This window comes from Hemiscyllium ocellatum, chromosome 39 (assembly GCF_020745735.1).
Source record: "Hemiscyllium ocellatum isolate sHemOce1 chromosome 39, sHemOce1.pat.X.cur, whole genome shotgun sequence".
NCBI lineage: Eukaryota > Metazoa > Chordata > Chondrichthyes > Orectolobiformes > Hemiscylliidae > Hemiscyllium > Hemiscyllium ocellatum.
The window spans coordinates 6,829,702-6,855,213 of NC_083439.1; the positions used below are offsets into that span (position 1 = coordinate 6,829,702).

Here is a 25,512-nt window from a genome sequence, read left to right on the forward strand (position 1 = left end):
ATCACAGTTAAGCTGATCTGATCCACAGGATGTCCATAACTGAAGCAGTAAATGTTGAACATTGACTAGCAGCAAGAACCCTGGCTGCTACATTTTCCTCCTTGAGTATTTTTCTGTATGAAAGATTGTATTCTACACAAAGCACAAGCAAGGGCATACAGAATTTATTTCATTTCTACACTTATACAATAAATTAGTTTTTTTTTCATCAGGCATTTTATGAAATTGAGAATTTTTGTTTGTATGCCATTTTAGATTTCACATTTTACTTGGAGGCAAGGGCTGTTAGAACTCCAAAATGGAACATTTTCCCATTTTGGGTATCTAGCACTCCACAAAGTCAGATTAAACAGTAGTTTAGCTCGATGTAGGTTTGCTCGCTGAGTTGGAAGGTTCGTTTCCAGATGTTTTGTCACCTTACTAGGTAACATCTTCAGTCGGCCTCTGGGCAAAGCACTGCTGCTGATTCCCGCTTTGGGTTGGTAAAGTCTTTTCCTATGGTGATGTCATTTCCTGTTCTTTTTCTCAGGGGGTGGTAGACAGGGTCTAACTCAATGTGTTTGCTGATAGAACGTTCCAACCGGAACTCTCAACAAACACATTGAATTAGACCCCATCTGTCACCTCCTGAGAAAAGGAACAGGAAATGACATCACCACAGGAAATGACTTTACCAACCCAAAGAAACCCAATCATATAAATACAAGGCAGGAATCAGCAGCAGTGCTTTGCCCAGAGGCCCACTGAAGATGTTACCTAGTCGGATGACAAAATGTCTGAAAATGAACCTTCCAGTTCAGTGAGCAAATCTGCATTCAGAACCTCATCCTGAGCTACAAATCTTCTTAACTTGCTGGGAATTTGGCTCTCAACCATGTACCAGAGTACCAACCTCCAGTTGATCTCATTGCATCAATACAATATTTTTCTCATTTCCTATATCAACATGTTGCTTTTGAGTCAATTTGGCACCATGTTCTCAGCAGTTTTTGTGCTGCAAGTTTAGGCCACACTAGAAATTTGATCAGACAGTTCAAATGGATTTCTCACAGTACTTCTGTGGGCCAGGACACACTGTTGTACCATCTGTCTGGAGTGAATGGATTTGAAGGCAGCTTCCACAGAGGCAAGAGGTTTACAATGGTGACCATCACATTCATCAATTGCACTGCCATTTTCCAGCAGTCAACTCCAAAAGGAATAGATCCCAACAATAAACAGACCAATTTTTAAAAAAAATGATATCTTCATTAGATGAGATTTGACTTTCTTGCACCATTGATTATATGAAGTACTGATTGTCAGCAGTGCAATTTTTCTGTTTGTATTTCCATCTTTTCCCAATGTAAGAGTAAAAATGCCTAACTGTGTGGTAATCAGCATAGGATTCAATGCACACTTATCTGACATGTAGCCAAAAAAAAGGATAGCTCCTTGGATGTATACAAGGAATAATGACATTTATCTCAGTTAATTTTCCTAAACAAATGGGCTAACTTTACCTTAGATGATTTACTTTATTGCAGTATATTTTACAAACAAACCAGTCCATCATGGTAACACTGCATTTTGTGTGTTTGAAATTGGTCTGGCACTAGTTACTCCAAACAGTCCATCAATGAAACAAGTGCACAGGTGGCATAGCTACTGCACACAGAATTCCCTCTGCATGGTAAAAAATAGAGCAAAGACTTGGGATAAGACTCAGTGCATTAGGAATGGGAAGGCTCAAAATATACCAAAACCAGAATCAATTCATTTATCCAAGGTCTGGAAAGATGGTGTAGCAGTAGCACTCCCTAGCTCAAATGTTTAATCTAATACACAAAGTACAGTGTAGATAGGGGAAAACAACATTTGGATTTTTATCTATCATTCAGTTGATTCAAAATATTGACTTGCGTGAGAAGTTTTGACCTGACAACCCTGGAAGTGAATTGTTCAGCAAGACCTCCAAGCAGAACACTGGCTTATGCACAAAATAAAACCTTTCATCTGAAAATAATCAGGTTCTCAGTGACTCTCTTCATCAGATGGTTCCTCAATCTCTTCTCTGTCTCCACCAATAGCCATCCAAAAAGCTTTAGCAACCTGTCAGATGAAATAGGCAAGATGTGTGAATATTAAACACACCCCTGCTGTAACATTAAACTACTGCTTATCTCCACTGTAAACAGGATGAGATGAAACAACTTTTTAAGGCGGGCAGCATAAGACTGAGTTGTCATAAGAAAATAAGGCATAAAGCTAAAATAGATTTATTTCAAAATACATTGGGTAGAGTTTATTCATTAAAGGTTTTTAAGAGTTAGTGCATATCAATGAATTCTTTAACTAGTTTTGTCGAGCTGTTTGCTTGTCCACAGCAACTATGCTTCAATAAAAGTTCTAACTTGTCAACTTGAAGCAGCTGGATCACCACAACTCTAAATAAATACACGTGTGGTATATCTTGAACATGACTTATTGAGCAAGGGGAGGGAAGGAAGACATGCAAGTAATGGGTTGAAAAATTAGGTACTCAACGGACAAATAGGAAAACATAAATGCGGAAAATCTGAAGTATTTTCTCTAAAAGGTGTGTTCTGGATTATAATTCAATTTCCAATGTTTTCTGTGAGTACTGTAACACCTTCAGCTTTTTAACAGTAGAAACTAGTTAAGGATAAGGAAGGCTACTCAGCCAATTTGAATTCATCCTTTCAGAAGGATCATTTACACTGCCCTTTAATATTGTCTTGTACACCTAGAGTTTGCATCTTTGTGACTATCTGGAAACCCAAGTAATGATTTTCTGAGCAGTCCTAAATTTGCCCTTCACTCTTTCAACCTGCATTCCTTTGCTTAAATCCTACAATTTTCCCTCCTTTATGATAATATTTTGGATTTAGCTCTTTGGATCCTTGCATAATTTATATCCCAAGTTTCTCCAATATTTATTCATAACTCAAGATCTGCGACATGAAGAATGAACCTCAAACCTTTCGCCTGTACTGTTCCAGAACATTAGTGTTTCCTTTATGGCTATGTTAGTGCTCAATAGATAACTGACAGAGCATTGTACAATTTGATCATTACTCTCTATGACTTTATTTTGCAATTAATGATTGAGAAAGTAGCAAGGACAACATCTGTCCTGCATGTAGAACAGATTTTCATCATTTTATCATCAGCTACAAGGGAGAACAGACATAAAATCTAATCTAATCTAATCTTAAAACTTGATTTTAAGCCACAAACAGATTAGCCACCATCTTTTTCAATGGCAGCACAGGATCAAGGGGCTAAATATTCTACTTCTGCTCCTATTTCTCACACTCTTCCAGGTATTAGCACTCTAACCAAATAGTTGCTTCCCTCACTGAATGAACAATTGTAAAAAGAATTAATGTTTACTGAAGAGTGCTTGTGAACAATTTTTAGGATCTCCATTAAAAATAAAAAAAAGTGATAGAAAATGTGTTGGGCACACATTTGACTAGGATATTAGCAGAGATGAGGATTAAAACTAAAGCCTTAAGGAATTGGAGCTTTTCCTTACTGAGTCAAGATGACTTCAGGATAACCTGATGGTTTTTTCTCTTTTTTCAAAAACTATGATCCAGTAACTAAAATTGAATATTTTTTAATGGTAATAAAATGGCACACGATGAAGATTAATCTCAAAGATTCAAAGACAAAATTGGAAAGAATTCTCTGCCATAAGCTATTGCTGACAGAGTCAATAAATTATTTTAAAAAAGGATGTAGGTAGCTGCCAGCGAAGCAAACATTAAGAGGAGATGGGGAGTGAACAGGAATGGGATTAGATTTCATAGCTCAGGAGAAGTTGCGAAACAGCAGTACACAAGGTCAGTTTGACAACAGTTTCTCCCAACAAAATAACTGCACTGGATTAAGTCTTGTGTACAGTGTACATTTCCTGCAACAGCCTTTTTACTTCATTACATTTTAGGGGTAACATTTTAGATCACAAATACTGATATACCTCCCAACTTCGTCTATGAGCAATGCCGCAGGTTATTTGACATAACATGCAAACGCTTGTGATTTTGCTTAAAAGTTTGCAGGTCCTTACCTTTTCTGCATGCAGTTTTCTTTGCTCATGAGGTAATGTTGCTGCTTTGTCTGTTAATATTAAACAAAGTGTTACTCATGTACAACAATGAGCTGGAAGGATTCCTAGACAATTAGTCATGTACCAGCAATGTACAATTTAATTACAAATCTTTCCTCCTCCACTTTACCCTTCCCCCTTGTGAAGGCAAAGGACCATCTCTACACGTTTTATAATCAGAATGTCAAACTATGGTTTCTACTATGATTTTAGATAAAGCAGACCTTTCGTAAAAACAATAGCACTTTGTGCTTATTTGCGCACACAGCTAACTTAAAACACACTGATAACTGCATATAAATGTGAAGTTTCAGCCCATTCCAAGTAGCACATCTTTAAATGTATATTTTATCACACAAACATTTCCGAGAAAAGAATTGGAGTAATTCAACTCAAAACAGAAGGCTTTTGCAGTAGCTAATTTGAGATACTGTGCAAGAAGGATTAATTTCCACCACCTTTGTGAAAATTGTTTTCTAAACATAAAACTAACCTTTCATTTCTTTCAGCTTCTCAAATAAACGCTCAAAGTTTTCACAGTCAACCTCGCCTGTGGTCAGGGTGGCAAGTTCTTGGATATCCAAATGCAACATTGGATCTACTGGGTCAATAAACCAATAGATCAGGAGCCAAAGATTGGTTTTTAAAAAAACAGTACTTCTGGAAAAAAGGAATTGGATTTCCATACCTATGAGACTATCTGGCTGAACAGCTGCCACTCCATCTCTATCTTCTGCAATTGATTCAGCATCAAGTTCTGTAAGGCGGTGGTACTGCATTAAGCAGAATAGTTAAAAAGCATACATCAGTAATATTAAACATAAACAGAAAGTGTGTTTGAGAAACTCAGCAGGTTTTGCTAATCTGTGGAAAGAAAACAAATTTGAAGTTTCAATCCAAATTACCCTTCTGAAGAACAGTGTCAGACTAGAAACAATAACTCTCCAGCATTTGCTGTTTTTGTTTCAGATTTCCATTATCCACTATCCTTTGTTTTGAAGAATATTAAGTTTATAGTGTTGTGTAGCATTCTTTTTATCTGGACATCAACATTCTGTAACACAAAATCATACCTAGGTACATAAATAGAATTAACAGCACAGTACACTGGTCATTCAGCTCAAATGGTATGGAAGGCAGTGGCATAATGTCACTGGACTATTAATCCAGAACCCCAGGCTAATCATCTGGGAAACACCGGTTTCAATCCCACCATGTTGAGAATGGTGAAATTTAAATTCATTAAAAACTTGGAATTAAATCTGGTGACCATGTAACCATTGTTGGGAAAACCTAGCTGGTTGACCAATATCCTTCAGATGAGGAAATCTGCCATCCCTACTTGATCTAGCTTACATGTTGCCTGACCCCAGACCCACAGCAACATAGTTAACTATTAATGGTTCCAGTAAACCACTCAGATCAAGGAGCAGTTAGGGTGGGCAATAAATGCTGGCCCAGCCGATGACACTCACATGCCCTGAGTGGAAAGAAATGGTGCAAGCCAGAGTTAAATGTTTCTCATGTGTAAACTTCCATCTCACCTTATCGGCAAAATTCCTTTGTTCTTTTCAGTTTAATGTGTTTATTCAACTTATCACATAAAACGCATTGTGTGGCTGAAGCAAATAGCATCAATGTAGTAGCCAACTCCATGCTCCTATCACTCTTTGGTTAAATAACTTTCTTATGAATTCTTTTTTATTAAATGATTATTTTATATTTATACCCCCTGATTTTGGAGTCCCACAACTTAATCTAACTTCATAATCTTCACCTTACTATTTTGATTTATCGCGACCTCCTTTAGGCAACACCACAGGAGAACTAATTTTTAGCTATAAACATTTAACCCAGATGACATTCAATCTTGTTAAAATACTCTGCAGTGAACATTGTTCAATACCTCAACAGAGTGGTAAGTCCTCATGTATAAGTTTAGATGGCAAGCTTTTGTGGGCATTGAACATGAAGAACATCACAGCTGCACCAATCTGTTTTCCACCCAAAGTCAGCACACCAGTGCTTTCCAGCAGCTAGTTACTGAATCTCATTTGAAGTGGGAATTGTACTGATTATTCTCTTCTATAATCCATGTGCTCAGAGGTCAATCTATAGCAGCCCAACAAAGGTCAGCAGCGATTGGAAATTTAACCTGGAATCTCGTCATATGTTAGTTTAGTAGCATAATGGGAGATGTATTTATCCAGAGAACTTTTGCAAGCTTTTCACTAATATTAAAAATACCATTATTCTCAGAGCCTTGGCCATTGAGCCATGAGGAAGTGGAAGGATTTTGCCCCTCAAAACAGTAGTAAAAGCATAACTTATTTGTATTAAGTAGACCAGCAAAACCAGAGGCTTCAGTATCCTTTCTTGAAAACAGCAAGGTGCTGGGTTGATCCACAATTTTTTGAGGAAGCTGACATTCTGTGGGGACTGTTTTTCCTACATTCCTTTTTTCTTCACTTAAGGACATGAAACATTTACCAACTGGTAAAAGTCAACATCTGTATAGTTTAGGACTGAGGAGCCCTAATAAATCATGTGGCCCATATCAAATGTCTCCAACACATCTAAAATGGAACATGACTGCCAATTTCCTTCCATATTCAACTACTATAAAAATAACAAAGGGAATGATTACAAGATTGTCATTTCATCTTTAAGTTCGGAAACACTTCTGGGACAATGACTGAAAACTTTTGATAGGATAACAGCTTGAAATCAGACTCACACGTTAATATTTAACTAGGCAATCACTTACTTCCACCTGCGAATCATCTTCTGTTTGACAATTCTCAAGCACACCAGTTAAACTACTAAGTATCCCAAAATCTTGAGGTCTATCTAAAGAAAATAAACTGCATGTTAAAGTTTTGTATTAGTTTAAAAACTAAATTGTTAAATGTATATTTCATCTATCCAAAAATTCATTTTAATATTGTGCCAGTCAATGATTTAGGAGATTTAGAGGTATGGGACTCCAATAATCACATTTCGGAATTGGACATTTTTGTCCTACAAAACAATCAAAACATTCCAGTCAGCATTCCTGGGGTTAGGTTTCCACAGCATAAGGATTGCTCAAGCTCACCATTTGTACTTAATGCCATTATTTCAAACTCATGCAGAGACTATGTCCCAATGAGTGGCAGAACAAATAAAACATCATGTTCCTTTGGCTGTTCCCAACAGGCAGAGGTAGACCACCAGAAAACATTTGTAAAACCCAAAGCTAAACGTCCAATGTTACATGTAGTCCGTGATTTGATAAGCATTGCTGAACACTCTGGAGTTATGCTAATAACCATCTTAGATTGACTGCTCGCATAATCAGAGTTAAAAAGTGTGGCGCTGGAAAAGCACAGCTGATCAGGCAGCATCTGAGGAGCAGGACAGTCTGCAGTTCTCAATTTCTCATGCTAGCAATATCAGTTGAGCTTGTAATGTGGCTTATTTATGCTTGCTAGAAGTTAGCAAGATTCATAAGCAAGGAACTGTTCCCTGCAAAGAAAAGGAATGTATTCAAACTTTATGCCCATTTAGAATTATCCAGAAGCATGAGGAGCCCATAATTTCCAGTTTCTTTTTCCATTGCAACACTGTAGCTAGAGCTGATTTGCCAACTAATGAGAACTCCTTTCCTCCTGTAGTATAAATTGTTGAGATTGTTTGAAATTTGGCATTTTTGAATGGGTCCTAACGAGAGCAAGATGAAAAGCTTTGGCACTTATCTGTATTTTCAGCAACGTTAAAAGTTCTGCAATATCACTTGGTGGGCGGCACGGTGGCACAGTGGTTAGCACTGCTGCCTCACAGCGCCTGAGACCCGTGTTCAATTCCCGACTCAGGCGACTGACTGTGGAGTTTGCACATTCTCCCCGTGTCTGCGTGGGTTTCCTCCGGGTGCTCCGGTTTCCTCCCACAGTCCAAAGATGTGTGGGTCAGGTGAATTGGCCATGCTAACTTGTCCGTAGTGTTAGGTAAGAGGTAAATCTAGAGGTATGGGTGGGTTGCGCTTTGGCGTGTCGGTGTGGACTTGTTGGGCCGAAGGGCCTGTTTCCACACTGTAAGTCTAATCTAATCATGCAACTGTTAAAATAGTATTCAATTTGACCAAGTAGTCACGTTCGTAGGGTAACGTGGATTCCTATTTCCAAAAATAGAGATTTGTTTAAATACATGAATTGGGTATTGCAGTTTTTTAGGTCCTGCTATTTTACCTTTGGACATGATTAGAATGGAGGCCCTATTTCCTAGCTAGCTGGTAAAGTAAATTAGATTTTGGGCAGTCTCAGTGTAGAATTGAAGATTTATAATCTCCGGATCCAAAGGACGGGTGATGTAGGAAATGGAAAGGAGAAAATATCACATCAGTGTAGTAACGGTGCTAGTCTGATATTGGAAAAGATTTGATTTGATTTATTATTATCACATGTACCTAAATAAAGTGAAAAATTTTGCTTTCTATACAGTAAAGGCATATCATACCATACAAGGACTTACAGATCATAGGGTGATTGAACAGAGCGAGGCATACTTTTTGTGCCCCTGTGCAGCCATAGCTTTGTAAGATCAACATTGGATTTGGAATTTGAGAGATCCATTCAACAATCTAATGACTGCAGGGAAGAAGCTGTTCTTAAACCTGTCAGTGCACGTGTTTAAGGTTTTGTATCTTCTCCCTGACAGAAGAGGTTGGAAGAGAATATAACCGGGATGGGAGGGGTCTTTGATAATGGTGGCTGGCTTTCCGCGGCAACAAGAAAAGTAAATGAGTCAACAGATGGGAGGTTGGCTGAGTACTGAGCTGGATTTGATGTGAACTGAAGAATGTCATTTTACAACAATAAAATGAACTACTAACACTAAAAAGAAAGTTATTTCATACCTGTTTTCATCTCAACATTTGACCATACATTTGCATTCAAAGCTTGAATAATTCTTGTTACTCCAGTGGATTCAGGAAAGTCATCTGTGTGGACACCAATAGGTCATATTTAATGAAAAGATACTACTGATACAAAATATGGGAATACAAAGATAAAATATAGTCTTATGAAAACATCCATCAGAAGACAAGCTTTAAAAAAAAGACTGTTGGAGAAATTTTAATGCAACAAAATCAAGTTACATAGTTGTAAAACATATCAAAAATAATTGACAGCTGGAATCTCAGCTTTGACACAATTTTAATGAATGCTTGACATGAAATGTTCATATAATGACATATCATTTAAAATTTTTTCATTGTATTGCATTTTACAAGAAACTATTAACCTTTCTCCTGTTCCTCTCATCAGCCCTACAACTTACATACACACACACGGCAAGAAACCTGGGTGCTCTCTGGTCTTCATAATAGTACTATTCTAATCAGCTTATGTACACCAAAGAGAGATAATGGTCTTACTGATCATCCTTTAGTAAGATTTTATTTAAAAACAGGGAAAAGCCAAACACCTTATAAGTAATATGGAATGTAGCTCACACATTAATGGCACCAATTCTCTCACCCTGCATATATGTGACAATCTTCTCCAAGAGGCAGCAGTACCACTTCATCTGCAATAGTGGGGGTTATCATTTTTAGCTTAAAACAATCTATTTAGCTGCACTAGATTAGTTCATCTTAAGCAAGGTATCAATTAAGATGCTAGGCTAACAAAAAGACCAAGGGACAGCCAGAGTTCCTGACCACTAATCACCAGCCTTTGAAGGACAGCATATCCAATTCCAAAGATGGGAGCAAGGTAATTTTTGTTGTATGTGTAATTATATGAATTGAGGTCAACAGTATCAGCGGAGTGTTCCTCAGCTGCACAAGTACCAAAGTATACAGTACCAGACAGGAATACGATATCCCACTGCTGAAGCATTTCGGTTCACTTTGTACAAAGCCCAAAATAGCGCAGTTGGAAGGGTGTTAGACTAAAGATGTAAAGCTCCAGCAGCTGTCATAGTGCATGAACGTATAGTCAACAGAATAAAAAAGACACTTATTGACATTGGTCGTGGTTTGTAGAGTTAGGAGCTACTAATTTGTAATGTCTCACTTTGTAACTAAAGCTCCTGTCAGTAAAGACTGACTTCTGGTCTCTTTTTTCACCATTGGCTGTAAGAAGCTTAGTACAGTGTATCAGTTGTCAGAAAAGCCAGCAACACTGTTCAGGTTCATGGCCCTGTGGCCAAATGGCAATGTTCTTGAGTGCTAGTGACAGACATGTGTTGCAGTCCAGCAAAAGGTCAGCATTTTGACCAGGGAGGAAGGTAGGGAACTGCAGTAAAACAAAGAAAACCCAATCCACCGTTGTTGTCCACTTGTAAACAAAAATACTCTCAACCTCGCTAAATCCAATGATTTACAATGGGAATGTTTTATTTTCACTTTAAAATATTGAAATACTCTATAACAATATTTTTAAATACAAAACAAACCTTCTTCATCTGGCAATTCTTCTGGATTAAGCTCCACCAATTCAAATCCATATTTAATACACCATTGCTGTGCTGCTGGTCTGCTCACCCCTGGAAGATAAAGGATTATTAGATAGTTTAACCACCTTGACTAAACCGAATTCACTCATAATTTAAAACTGAGACACTTTGAAGAGTAATTTTTCTTCATATTTTCTGGCAGGATGCACAGTTGAAGGCAACAGATTGAGGCACTGCAGCTTCCACTGTTAAGATTCATTTGGACAATTTGTGTTAATTCTTAGTTCAACAACTGGATGGAGCTTCATGCAGAATCTGCCCAAGGTGGAGCAAGCTGGAAATACAAACAGTCTGTCTTTCCAAGCTTAACTCCAACCTGCTTACAATCAAATGGTTTCCATTCCTAGTTAGATTGACTGACTACAGGGTGTTACAACAAAGCTATGTAACATTAAATGTCTGGCACAACCCAAAAACTAATGAATTCTCAGTATGGTCTAGATTTATTTTAATATTCAAACACTGTCTTGCATTGAACATAATACTTTCCTGGCTAGTCTCTTATCCTTTACTCTCCACACACTTTAGCCCCTTCAGAGTTATACTGTCTGTTTCTTGCCATGCATTAAGTCCAATTCATCAACCATCCTTGTTCTCACTGAATTATACTGGCCTCTGATTTAAAACTTTCTTTTTTGTGTACATATTCCCTCATGGCTTTACCTTTTCCTGTCAGTACATGCAATATTTATTGGTGTTTCTGGGACTGTGTTTTGCAATTTCCCTGTAATTCAGAGAACAAAGATCTGTGATCTTGCCTACAATGTACAATAAAGTGTAATTTGAATAATCAGGACTACTAAACAGGTTTATGACTAAATAGTTCTGGCCTTTTTAACCAGATGTAACAGATCAAAATAGCATTTGTTTCTGCATTAACTTTTGCGTTCAACTGTTGGTGCAAAGCTTGAGCTCCAACCTGTTCAACCAAAGGCAAGAATGCCACAAACACAACAATAAAATTAATTCCTATTTCAAAATACTTAGGAATAGAAATTGGTGCAAAACAGATTATCGATGGACCCGCAATACAAATGAAGTCTACTGAATGGACAGAACTTTCTTACATTGCCAATAAAAGGTAAAGGTAAAGGCACTATACTCTTACCAAACCACAGGCCTGCTGACTCACTGGGGAGCACCAACTTATGATCATTTAACCTGAAGGTCACCACAACTCAGGTGAAGGGAATGGTTGAGAAAAGGAGAGCCCTTCCTGGTAATTTCACAGTGCAGAAATTGAACTCATGCTCTTGGAGTTACTCTGTATCGTAAACCAGACATCCAGTCAACTGAGCTAACTAATACTCTAAATTTCTGGACACAAATGATTAGACCATAAGACATAGGAGCAGAAATTAGGCCAATCAGCTCATCCAGTCTGCCCTGCCATTCAATCATGGCTGTAAAATTTCGCAACCCCATTCTCCTGCTTTCTCCCCATAACCCTTGATCCCCTTCACAATCAATAACCCATTTCCATCTTAAATATACTCAATAACCTGGCCTGCACAGCCTTCTGTGGCAGTGAATTCCATAGATTCACCACACACTAGTTGAAATAGTTTCTCCTTTGTTCTAAAAGGTCTTCCCTTTACTCTAAGGCTGCGCCCTCAGGTCCTAATTTGTCCTACCAATGGAAATATCTTCCCAACATCCACTATGCCCAGGCCATTCAGTATTCTATAAGTTTCAATTAGAGCCCCCCTCATCCCTCTAGATCTATACTCGATGCAGTTCAGAGTCCTCAAATGTTCCTCATTTGTTAAGCTGTTCATTCCTGGGACTATTCTCATGAATCTCCTCTGAATACACTCCAGGGCTAGTCCATCCTTCCTGAGATATGGGGCTCTAAACTGCGCACAATACTCCAAAGGTCATCTGACCAGAGCTTAATACATCCTCAGAAGTATGTCCCTGCTTTTATATTCAAGTCCTCTCAAAATAAATGTCATCATTGCATTTGCCTTCTTAACTCCTGACTAAATTGCAAGTTTACCTTGAGAGAATTCTGGACTAGAACTCCCATGTCTCTTTGCACTTCAGATTTCTGAACTTTTCCCCCCCATTTAAAAAACAGCCTATGCCTCTATTCTTCCTACCAAGGTGCATGACCTCACACTTTCCCACGTTGTACTCCATCGGCCACTTCTTTGCCCACTGTCCAAATCCTTCTGCAGCCTCCCGGTCTCCTCAATGCTACCGATCCCTCTACCTATTTTTTGTATCATCTGCAAACTTAGCCAGAATGTCCTCAGTTCCTTCATCTGGATTGTTTATGTATAGAGTGGAAAGTTATGGTCCCAACACGGAGCCTTGCGGAACACCACTTGTCACTGGCTGCCACCCTGAGAAGGATCCTTTTATCCCTACTCTCTGCTTTCTGCCAGACAGCTACGCTTCTATCCATGCTAGCACCTGGCCTCTAACACCATGGACTATGATTGTTAGATTTTGTTCTCTCACAGTTAAGTGTGTTAACATTTTTCCAATAGCTCTATCATGTGCTCTTCCCAAAGCTGCCTGCGACAGTCCAAGATTTTGTCAACTTGTCAGTACACTGAGTAAGACAGGCATGACATAAGCAAGCTGCAAGACTGTGTCATCCTTTTCCCATTGCAATTTAGATATACTTCCACTTTGAAAAACCTGAAGTGCACTGTCAGGCCAGTTGGGGTCAATGAATATAATTAATCACGGAATGGAACTGTGAATATCAGCAGGCAAATCCACTGCCAAGTTCTCTATCAGACTGTCATTTTGAAAAAAAAAGTGCTACACAATCAGGCTTGTGCCCCTCCAATAGTGACAGAATTTAAAATTCTAACTACTGCATTTGGCCTATTGTGCCTATTAGTGCTATAAGTAACAAAAAACAGAAACGGTGGGTGAATCTCAGGACGTCTGGCAGCATCCATAGGAAGAATCTTTCACATCTGGTAACCTGCTGAGTTTTGCCAACATTAGTTTCTAAATTAATGTTAGTGCTGCATGCCACTAGTTGGAAGAATTTTACTTTCATGCACCTTCAGGGAAAGGTTGGATGTAACCTGAAAGATGGAGACATTTAACCTTCAAACAAATAATGCACTTCTTGTCTTCCCCCTCTGTCCCGACAAACAAGCACATGAAGCCCAGGGAATGCAAAAGTAAAACATTATGGATTCTGAAAATCTGAAATAAATACTAAAAGATGCTGGACATACTGAAGGATTGTGACCTAGAATATTAGCTCCATTTCTCTCTCCGTGGATGCTGCGAGACCTGCTAAGTACTTCCAGCATTTTATGTTTTCATCCTAGGCAATTCAAACCCATTGGTTTTCATTTTTCTTAGTCACTTGTGTTTGATCGTTGTTTAAATCTTTGTGGCTCTGAAGGTTTTAAAAAGCTGCTTTTCGTGTCTTTGCATAATTGCCAAGTGTCCTAAATCATACACCTACCAACTACAGCTCATAAGCTATGTACACAAAAATGGGAACATTCCATTTAAATTTACAGGAGATCCCCAAGAGTTGAGTGGTACTTAATTAAGCAGCTCATGAAGATAAAAGTGTTTGAGCATTTTGATCTATGGATGTTACCCTTAGTTTGTACCCTGTTCAACAAAACACAGGCAAAGTAATTTACAGTCCCCTTTGCAAATTTCACTGAAGGTAAATCCAAATTCTGGCTGACAAATAAAAAAACAAGAAACAAATGAACAAATCTCACTGTTATGTTGTATTATTGGAGGTAGGAGAAGTGACGATGCTTTATTTCTTAATTTTCCCTTTTCACATTGTGTGTACATCGATTCATGGACCCAAACATTCCTGGAGTGCGATATGGGTACCAGTAGTTTTCCAAACCTCCCTCAAGTAGGTCAATCCATGCAATAGTATGGGCGGTGATTGTTTACAGGATATTTGACTGTAAAAAGCACTAGTCAAGCTTAAACCTAATTCCACTTGGAGGTTGAGCACGTGTACCTCCCTGGAAGCGTAAGTGGATGCCCGTTCGGGTCAATGGTCTTCTACTGCTAAGGTCACAGATGAGCTCAGCAAACACAGCAGAGAATGATGATTAAACCTGTTTCTCCTAGCCTTTATGACTTTGTACAAAAGAATCCTATGTATTTTATCTATTAAGCCACCTGAATTCAACACCATTAAACTTTCCACTCAGTTCTATAATGACATTTTACACAATGAAGCACGACAAACAAGCCTCATTTCCCAATAGACTAGCCAGTAATGTTGGAAATTAAATTCATCCAAAAGCCCCAAATTTGTACAGTACTGCACTTAACAACTGAATACAATACCATTGTCTGAAACTCTGTCACACACCAGAATCAAAACCTCAGGGGTCCATTCTTGAGTCAAAGGAAGCCAAGTGGATACTTCATCAAGTCCTGTTTTCTGAGGAAAAAAGTAGAACCCAATGCTAAAAACATCAAAAGGTCACAGCTGTATATTAAATGTTAACCAAGCAGGTACAGTTATCAAATCTACACCTTGTTCCAGAATCACATCTAAAATGAGGGAGCTCATTAGTATTCCAAACAGGTAAACACGGAAATGCTCTTCCTAAAAGAGAAGACTCATTCAGGTAAGTGCCCAAGGCAGCTTTAAAAAAATTGTAGTAACGTAGAGCAAAAAACCTGGAAGCTTTACATCATTACTTGTGAAGAAATTGCAAACTGCTGTGAATACGCATGTGCAATTTGTCAGATTGCTTGAAAATTTAAATAATAAACAATGCTAATTAATGCAGAACGCCTCTTAACAGTTACAATTTTTTCTAAAAAGCTTTTCATATTTATTGTTTTGCTGATTTGCATTCATTAATATGATTGTTCAGACTTCTGCTCAGAGAGACACTCTTTCCCTTCCACTATCCATGCTGCATGGTGTTCAGGGATTTCTGATCTTGCAACAGCAGTGTAGTGTAGAGAGTGCACACCAAATTGGACAACCTAAGAAATCAAGAAAAGAAATGCAATTGAAGAATGACCAGTTTCATGGGTGCAAGGGGTTGGTGTTTTCTAGGAATTTCAGAAACAATGTAGTTATGCTCTTTTTTTTAAGTTAGTTAAATTAATCCCTATCAAGTTCTCAGTGTAGGGTACAGCATTGTGATGAAGCTTCTTCGAGTCAGCATTTAATTGTTTTAGTTTAGAAATTCTCAAAACATGGAGCAGTCATGTCATGAATGCCATAGTTAGACAATAAAGTTCCAAAAGGCTGGGTGCTTAAAAAGAGAGATAGCTAGGATGTGCCCTCCACTTAACAGTACTCCCCATTACAGCATGGAGAAAGTGAGGTCTGCAGGTGCTGGATATCAGAGCTGAAAATGTGTTGCTGGAAAAGCGCAGCAGGTCAGGCAGCATCCAAGGAACAGGAGACTCGACGTTTCGGGCATAAGCCTGAAGAAGGGCTTATGCCCGAAACGTCGCGTCTCCTGTTCCTTGGATGCTGCCTGATCTGCTGCGCTTTTCCAGCAACACATTTTCAGCTCCCCATTACAGCATACCATGTACAGGCAGACAGGATTAGTTTTGAATGGCACCATGGCTGGCACAGACATGATGGGCCAAAGGGCCTGTTCTTGTTCTGTACTGTTCTATGTTCTAGATGTGCTTTCCACATTACTCTTCCTAATGACAAAACACGTTAACAAGCAAAATAACACTTCAAAAGAAATGTAAATCTCATACCAAGTTGAAACTTCACAAAATTAAAAAACAAAATCAGAGTTTGAGTCAGTTTACAGAATGAAGCCATTCAAATTGGACGAACTTTGCAATTCTACATTAGCAGGAATGGTGTGAAAATGAAGGTGTTCTTCACTGCGAATGGTTGAGAGCCAATTGTTTTTATTAAAACGCTCGTGTGGAGAAGCAGTAATCACCTGCCATCAAACTGATCCAACTGGTCTGGGTGTAGGTATAGTTGGAATAATTGTTCTGAGAGAGAACATAGATTTAGAGGAAAGAAAATATAGACTGGAGCAAAACTCGTGACATAAATCCTTGCAATCTTGGCCACAGCAACAATATGATGTTAAAAGGGAAATGTCTCACTTAATGGTTCAACTGGTCGAGGCAGTAAGGCCAGGTTGATACCAGGAAAGCCACCCATCAAGCAAGTCCTTCTCAGTCAGGGAGATGGCACAGATGTTAAATTTATCTTTTCATTCCTGACTGGTAGAGAAACGCATGTTCGTGACAACTATCCACTGACTGTCTACTTGAAAACTCTTGCAAGAACAGCAGTTAGACTCGCACCCACCTTGCCTTGATTCTAAATCGAGATGACTACGAACACTTAACCTCAGTTCATGTACAAAAAAAATCTATATGGACAAAATACTTGAAAACACCCATGTGCGAGCAAGGGGTCAGTGCTTTCAGGTGAAGTTAGGGAAAATGTTGGCAGAAAAAGGCAAGGCATGTGCACAATATGACAAAGTGCACTCATAAGGATGCAAATCAATTCAAAACAAAAATATCAGTGTTTAATAGAGCTATGATCAGTATAAACAGATTAATTTCACCAAGTACCCAAATACATTCAAAAACAAAGCCCAGGTCATAATACTGGTGTGCAGTACATATTAAAATAACCAATATACAAAATAGAGTACTTGGTATGACCCTGACTTATAGTCTAAATATTCTAAATTTACCTTAAATATGGGTGATTTGGTAGAAATGAATTTTACATAGGTTGGATTCAAATATTTCTTATTTATGTCCTCCACTATTTTACTGAACATGGTAAAGATTAGAACAAACTTCACTTGCAGCACAGGGCAGAAGTCAAGAGGTCAAGATTCCAGTAATTCTTACCTAGCTTAGATTCCGTTGGAGCTGCTCACTAATACCCGTGGAGCTCAGTAACCAGGATAAGAAAGAAAATTGCACCCAAACAGATAATAAAAATATAATGTTTAAAAAAGGGTTTCCTTACTGTTGTGCTGTCAAAATAAATCAAGAAGGCCTCCACCGAGTCAGCAATCTCCTTTGGCAGGATGAATTTGTTGGGGACCACACACAGGTGAACAGTAGCAGTATAATACTTGTTATCAATAGTCCATGGATAGGACCGAACTCCATTCCTGTGATCAAAACGTTCAGGAAGGTCACCTCTTCCAATAATATCTAAAGACAAGACAGCAATAAACATAAGTTAATTAGAAAGAGAGAGAAATGGGAGTGGAGGTTAAATTGATGCTGCACTGTTTGTCTGAAGTGCATTTTCATCGATTCGAAGATCCCAACTTTGATTCCTAATCCTTCTCAGGTTAGCTGACATCAGTATAAATACTGCAGTGGAAATCAGATCTCCCAATTTTGCAGGATGTGAAAAATAGAGAAGAACTAAGGTCTGTTAACTAGTTTCTAATTTGTGAACCCTAATGGAAGATATGCTGCTGCTTTGGATGGCCATTTAGAGATAGAGAACTTAACAGGGTATCAGACCAAGGACCATCAAAATAAAAGGATCGGAGACATTTATTTGGGAAGAGAAATGAGTGTACTGTTTACCAGACCAGAAAAACTGATGAAATTTTGCAACCCACAAAGGGGAGAAGTTCCAAAAATAAAGACATTCATAATTTCTTTCCTGTTTGACCCAGTGTGTGTCAATTTTCCTTTATAGCTGTCAAAAATTAACATTCTTCTTGTATGTAGCTCATTTCATGGTGATAATTCAAATATAACTTTAGAATTTCTCAGCTAGCACCAAAATGGTACCTAGTTCAGAAATCTAGCATGCTGGGTTTACATTAAAGGATGAAATACTGTACTACTACATAGCTGCAACAAGTATTTAAAACTTCAAGTTTATGGACTTTATTATAATTGTAAATGGTAAACAAAGATAATTTTTAATGTAATTGCTGAAACTGAAGAATAAGGATTGTGATGCACACGAAACCAAATGTTATGATTCCAGATAATGGCAATACTGGAAAAATTCAGATGCCTGAGCAAGACTTGCTCGATTGACCATATTCTTTCTTCTTGTGTTTACAGTACAGGTCAGCGACAAATTTGCAAAAAGCTGCCAATACACCTGGGAAAAAAATTAAAGTTGATTATACTGAAGGGGAAGCAAGAGCTATATTATACAAGAATTATTGGAATGAAATCATTGCAAAGATCAGAAGGAAAGATTCATCCCTTCGAATCCAAAATTAAACCCCTTAGAGGCACTCAAACCTCAGTGCAGGGCCTTTTCCATCTTGACATTATATTTCCTTGTTCAACTGACATGGCTCAATTGGTTCTCTTTTCAACAAAGTTCTATTCATTCAGTCAATGCAATTCCCTTCAATTAATATATATTTCAGAGACTTTGAAACAACTAAAGCAGCTCATTATTATTACTGGACCTGGGTTCTATAAACTCACATCTTCAGCAATCTTGTAGGATGTATTCCTCTATGACTTCTCCACAACTTTCTGATTCTGAAGTTTTCACCTATTCAAGTCAGGATTTCTCCCCTTCTGTCCTGATTAGTTTCCAAAACAATGAACCAACATCTGCTGCCGGGCATCTCTCTGAATCAACCCGGTGTCTGGCCCATTTTCTTTCTTTCTTTCTCTTGGTTGTAAACCTCAGTCAGTCAACAAACACTTTAGCAGTTATCTCCCTGGGGGAGCTTGCTAGTCCTTTAACTGGAATCACATGATTTCTTCAAAATATTGTTTTTAAGTCACAGTCCAAAATTTTGAAGTATTTTTAAAGAAAAAGATAAAACCTTAGAAGAACAGAAAACCAAAATTGACTTTTCCTTCAACTAAGAACTTCAATTTCCAAATAATAATGAAGAGCGTTCATCACAATAAACATACACAAGGCTTTTAAACTCTCCAAGAAAAACAGCTGTCCAACAATACAGCAGTTCAATCCTTCAACTCTTATTTAAACGACTGCAAATTTTAAACACCATTCCAAACATGGTTATTTAAGTTAATATTGTATTCTGCCTACCTGCGTAAGCAGTCTCAATAAACCACTATGTCCACACATCGTTGGTGTTAACAAAACAGTAACTTGTGTTTACTATTTTACAAAAGGTAGGCAGGGTATAAATTTGCACACCACCTCAATGTTTGTTTTTGGCTGGAAAGAGGTGCAGAAGCAAAAGGGGTTGGTGGATGGGAAGGAGGGAGAGGTGTGTGGTAGACTGACTTGAAAGACAGCTCACATAGCCGATTAATCAGACTACATTCTGTGCAGTACAGCACCATTTCACCATTCACCTTTAGATAACTAAAGGCAAAATCAGTTGGCGAAAGGACAGAAAAGCAGATTATTATTAAAATTGATAGAGACTGCAGAATTATATGGTATAGGAGGACCTGGGTGCCCTAGTTCAAGAATCACAGCACATCAGTATGTAGATAAAGCAGGTAATTAGGAAGGCAAATAAACTATTGTCCTTTATTGCAAGGAGGGTAGAATATTAAAAAGGAGGTAAGTCATGCTACAATTGCACAGGGTGTTTGCAAGACCATAACCAGACTATGTATAGCTTTAGACACATTACTTAAGGATGGATATACTTGCATGGGAAGCAGTTTAGACTGATTCTTAGGAATGAAGGGTAAAAAATGAGGTCTGCAGATGCTGGAGATCACAGCTGCAAATGTGTTGCTGGTTAAAGCACAGCAGGCCAGGCAGCATCTCAGGAATAGGAAATTCGACGTTTCGAGCATAAGCCCTTCATTCCTGAAGGGCTTATGCTCGAAACGTCGAATTTCCTATTTCTTAGGAATGAAGGGTTTGTTTCAGGAGGTAACATTAAAACAGGTTGACTCTAGATTTTCAGAATTCAGAAGAATGAGAAGAGTTCTTGAATCATGAAAGTTTCTAAAGGATTTGACAGGATAAATACTGAGAGAATGTATCTCTTACAGGCGAATTTGGAACCATGGGCCACAGTTTCAAAATAAAGGGGCTTCCTACGCAAGAGGCAACCAGGGAGGAAATTCTCTCCAAGAGATATCGAATGTTTGGAATTTTCTTACTCAGCATGTCAAGGTAACAAAGTGGAGGTAAAGAATGAGGAGGGTTTCAGCAGCAAAGGAGTCTGGTTCTGAAAAAGTCATTTTGGACTCAAAATAGAAAGGGAGGCCTGCAGATGCTGGCAGCATCCGAGGAACAGGAGATTCGATGTTTCGGGTTCTTGGACTCAAAATGTTAAGTTGTTTCTCTCCACAAGTGCTGTCAGGCCAGTAGAGTTCCTCCAGCACTTGCTGTTTTTATTTCATTTTTGTTGCTGTATATAGGTACTCAATTCCAGTTGATTATGCCCAAAATGTCGACTCTCTTGCTCCTCAGATGCTGCCTGATCTACGGTGCTTTTTCCAGCACCACAGTTTTCAACTGACTCTCCAGCATCTGCAGTCCTCACTTTCTCCTAATTACAAGCCAATAATAAATTTTGAACAATCTTATTTTAAACCGGGAGATGGTATACATTCTCTGCTTTCCTTTAAGTTGTGACACTGTTCTTTCTAAATTATGGGCCCATGAAAGAGTCAATATTTATAGACTATCCCCCAAAAGATCTCAAAACAACAGCGACTAGTGGGGTACTACAGGAATCAGTGCTAGGACTTCATCTATTCAGTATATTCAAGATTTAGATGAGGGAATGAAATGCAATGCCTTAAAAATTGGAAATGACACCATGCTGGGGAGAACAATGAGCTGTAAGAAGAATAGTGATATTGCAGTGTGGTTCGGACTGGCTGAGTGGGCAAATGCGTGGCAGATGTAGTACAAAATGGATAAAGGAGGATATCCATATTGGTATAGAAAATTGGAAGACAGATTATTTTTTGAATGGCTGTGAATCGAGAGAGGGGAATGTTTTTTAGATTACTTACAGTGTGGAAACAGGCCCTTCGGCCCAACAAGTCCACACCGACCCGCTGAAGCGCAACCCACCCATACCCCTACATTTACCCCTTACCTAACACTAGGGGCAATTTAGCATGGCCAATTCACCTGACCCGCACATCTTTGGACTGTGGGAGGAAACCGGAGCACCAGGAGGAAACTCACGCAGACACGGGGAGAACGTGCAAACTCCACACAGTCAGTTGCCTGAGGCGGAAATTGAACCCGGGTCTCTGGCGCTGTGAGGCAGCAGTGCTAACCACTGTACCACCGTGCCGCCCACAACAAGCCCAGGGTGTCCTTGTGCACCACTCACTGAATGGAAGCATTCAGGTGCAGGAGGCAGTAAAAGGTGGCAAACTGTATGTTGACCTTCATTGTGAAAGGATAGGAACAAGGATATCTTGCTGCAATTATACAGGGCTTCAGTGAAGCCACACCTGGAATACTGTGCACAACTTTGGTCTCCTTATCAGAGGAAGGATACTCTTGCTAAAGATGGAGTGCAACAAAGGTTTACCAAATTGGATTCCTGGGATGGGAATGAATTATGTAGGATTGTATTCACTGGAGTTTAGAAGAATGAGGAGGGATCTCAGAAACCTATAAAAATTCCAAGAGGACTAGACAGGCTAGATGCAGGATATCCCAGATGGCAGGGGAGTCTAGAACCAGGGGTCATAATTTAAGGATAAGGGGCTTTAGGGCTGAGAGAAGGAGACATTTCTTCACCTAGAGAGTTGTGATCCTGTGGAATTCACAGATAGTGGTTGAGGCCAAAGCATTGTGCTTTGAAAAGAAAAAAAAGGAGATAGATATAGCTCTTGTGGCTAAAGGGACACTTGGAAATGAGGGGAGGGTGGGATTGGGATATTAAGATTGATGACCAGCCATTATCATATTGAACAGCAGAGCAGGCCCTGAGTAGCTGAAAGGCTTAATCCTGCTCTGATCATCTTTGTCTATGTTTCTATGTAACATAATATGAAACAACTATATGCCCTCTTACTACATGTACTGTAACAGCAATTTTGCCATCCAGAATGGCCTTGCTCTGTGGCAAATAAAGCAAAACCACAGCAGTCTTCTGTTCATCCTCATCTTGTTTTATACCATAGCTATATTACAGAACTGCTTCCAAAAAGGATCAGTCCTGCTGTATATTCCATTTCATGAGCCCAATTTACAATGCCCACAACGTGAAATAGACTTGAAGCAAGGGATGACTGCAAACCTAAAATCATGCTTGGCAGCATTGCCAGGCTCATTCTGATGTTAGAAGACCAATTACACACATTAGTTATGGGAAAAATGCATTACTGCCCTATATGCATGAACTGTGAGATCAGTTCCTTCTCAGACATTTGCACAGTGGAAGAAGCTGACCCAAGCATTTGCAGCTGCTAAATATTCTGTACATTGTAATCAGTGATATTTCCCAAGGACACACTGTGCCATTGTATTACAGTTCAACAGAATGTCCAAACTATGGCCTGTGGGCATGTACAGTGCTGGTTATGTCAGCACAAAGACCAGGGAACTCAATTCTATATTCTTTAAAGAATGGTTTACTCCTGGTTGAAGTGTTACTGCAAGTTTGGTTGGGACGGTCCTTAGCACTTCAGTGGTTAAATGAAAAATGCTTGATGTGCTAATATCTGCAGTTCAATACACAACAAATTAATGGTAATATTAACTTCAATTTTATACATAACCATGAAAGTTCACGGTTGGAAGCAAAGATCTTGGAAGAAACAGGTTGTATATACAGGAGGCAGCATGAATAAGGTCTGGGGATCCAGGTTCAAATCCTGTCACTGCAGATTGTGGAATTTGAATTCAATATACAATATCTGGAATTAAGAACCTACTGATGATCATGAAACCATTGCTCGATTGTCAGGAAAAACCCATCTCGTTCAATAATGTTCTTCAGGGAAGGAAATCTGACCAAAACATTAGTGCACAAGAAAAAGCTGAAGCATTTGCAGCAATCTTCAGCTTGAAATGCCAAGTGGATGATCAGTCTTGGCTCCCTGCAGTGGTCCCCATGATTACAGATACCAATCCTTAGCCAATTTGATATCAAGAAATGGTTGGAAGCACTGGATACTAGTGAAACTGGATACTGAAAAAGACTATGGATTCTGACAACATTCCAGCAATAATACTGAAGGCTTGTGCTCCAGAACATGCCACTCCCTTAGCCAAGTTTTTCCAGTACATTTACAATACTGGCATCTACCTGTGGAAAATTGCCCAGGTATGTCTTGTACACAAAAAACCAGGGCAAATAGAATCCAGTCAACTCCACCCCATCAATCTATTCTCAATCATCTGGAAAGTGATGGAAAGTGTCATCAATAGCAATAACTTGCTCAGTGACACCCAGATGGGGTTCCGTCAGGGCCACACAGTTCCCGACCTCATTTTGGCTTTGGTTCAAACATGGACAAAAGTGTTGAATCCAAAGATAAGACGAGAGTGACATTCCTTGACATCAAAGCTGCATTCAACCGAGTGTGGCACCAAGGAGCCCTAGCAAAACTAAAATCAATGGGTATTAGAGGTAAACTCTCCGTTGGTTGGAGTCAAACCTGGTATATAGGAAGATGGTTGTGGTTGTCAGAAGTCATCTCTGCAGGAGTGCCTCAGGGTAGTGACTGAGCCCCATCTATCTCCAGCTGCTTCATCAATGTCTTTCCCTTCATCACGAGGACAGAAGTGGGGATGTTCACTAACGATTGGACAATATTCAGCACCTCACAATATTACTCAGATACTGAAGTACTCCATGTCCAAATGCAACAAGACCTGGAGTTGATTGGATTCTATTTGCCCTGGTTTTTTGTGTGCAAGACATACCTGGGCAATTTTCCACAGGTAGATGCCAGTATTGTAAATGTACTGGAAAAACTTGGCTAAGGGAGTGGCACGTTCTGGAGCACTTAGGCTGAGAACTGGCAAGTATTATTCACACCATACAAGTGGCTTACAATGACCATCTTCAATAAGAGACAACCTAACCATTGCCCCTTGACATTCAATGGTGTTACCATCACTAAATCACCAAATATCAATATCCTTGGGGGTTACCACTGACCAAAAACTCAGTTGGACTCACCACATAAACACAGTGGCTACAAGGGTAGATCAGTGGCTAGGAATACTGTGGTAAGGAATTCACCTCCTGACTCCCTAAAGCCTGCCCATTACCTACAAGGCACAAGTCAGGAGTGTGATAGAATATTCCCCACTTGCCTGGGTGAGTGCAGCTCCAACAACACAACGGGCTTGACACCATCCAGAACCAAGCTGCTCACTTGACTGTCACCACTTCCAGAAGCATCCACTCCCTATAGTAGCAGTGTATAATTATCTGCAAGATGCACTGCAGATCCTCAGACAGCACCTTCCAAACCAAATGACCACTTCCATCTAGAAGGACAAGGGCAGTAGATACATGGGAATGGCACTACCTGCAAGTTTCCCTCAAAAGTTACTCATCATCCTGGCTTAAAAATATATGTTCCTGGATTAAAATCCTGGAATTCCCTTCCTAAGGTCATTGTGGGTCAACCCACAGCATACAGGCTGCAGCAGTTCAAGAAGGCAGCTCACCACCACCTTCTCAAGGGCAATGAGGTCAGGCAATAAATATTGGCTCAACCAGTGACCTCCATATCCCACGAGTGAATAAAAAAAGAGTTCAAACAGAAAATGTTTTTAAATTTATTGCTTAATTTAGCAAGTAAGTAGTAACATTGTCTGCGAGTAAGAAACACAGTAGCATAGGAGCTTCAAACTAGGGAATCTCGACTGGAAAGTCATGAATAAGATGCATTACAGAATGGCTTTCAATTTTGCTCAGGGGTATTTTAATTTAATCATTAGCAACATGTAAATACAAGAGACTACGTATGTACGCTCTAGTACAATCATAAGAAACGGCCATTTCCAGCAGCAAAATTTAAACCAGACAGATGGTAAC

General features: G+C 39.1%; 1 protein-coding gene across 1 annotated transcript in view; it reads right to left on the bottom strand.

Moving 5' to 3' along the window:
* Window positions 1-760: 760 nt before the first annotated feature.
* The window catches only part of aagab (alpha and gamma adaptin binding protein), a 43,005-nt gene continuing 18,253 nt past the window's right edge, over window positions 761-25,512 (bottom strand). The window contains exons 2-10 of the mRNA XM_060853096.1: window positions 17,574-17,764; window positions 14,924-15,020; window positions 10,559-10,648; window positions 9,012-9,095; window positions 6,885-6,967; window positions 4,806-4,890; window positions 4,611-4,715; window positions 4,079-4,128; window positions 761-2,091 (exon numbers count right to left, since the gene is read on the bottom strand). Coding sequence (XP_060709079.1) covers window positions 2,014-2,091; window positions 4,079-4,128; window positions 4,611-4,715; window positions 4,806-4,890; window positions 6,885-6,967; window positions 9,012-9,095; window positions 10,559-10,648; window positions 14,924-15,020; window positions 17,574-17,764 — 863 coding nt within the window. The 3' untranslated portion in view covers window positions 761-2,013. The remainder of the gene's footprint in view (window positions 2,092-4,078; window positions 4,129-4,610; window positions 4,716-4,805; window positions 4,891-6,884; window positions 6,968-9,011; window positions 9,096-10,558; window positions 10,649-14,923; window positions 15,021-17,573; window positions 17,765-25,512) is intronic.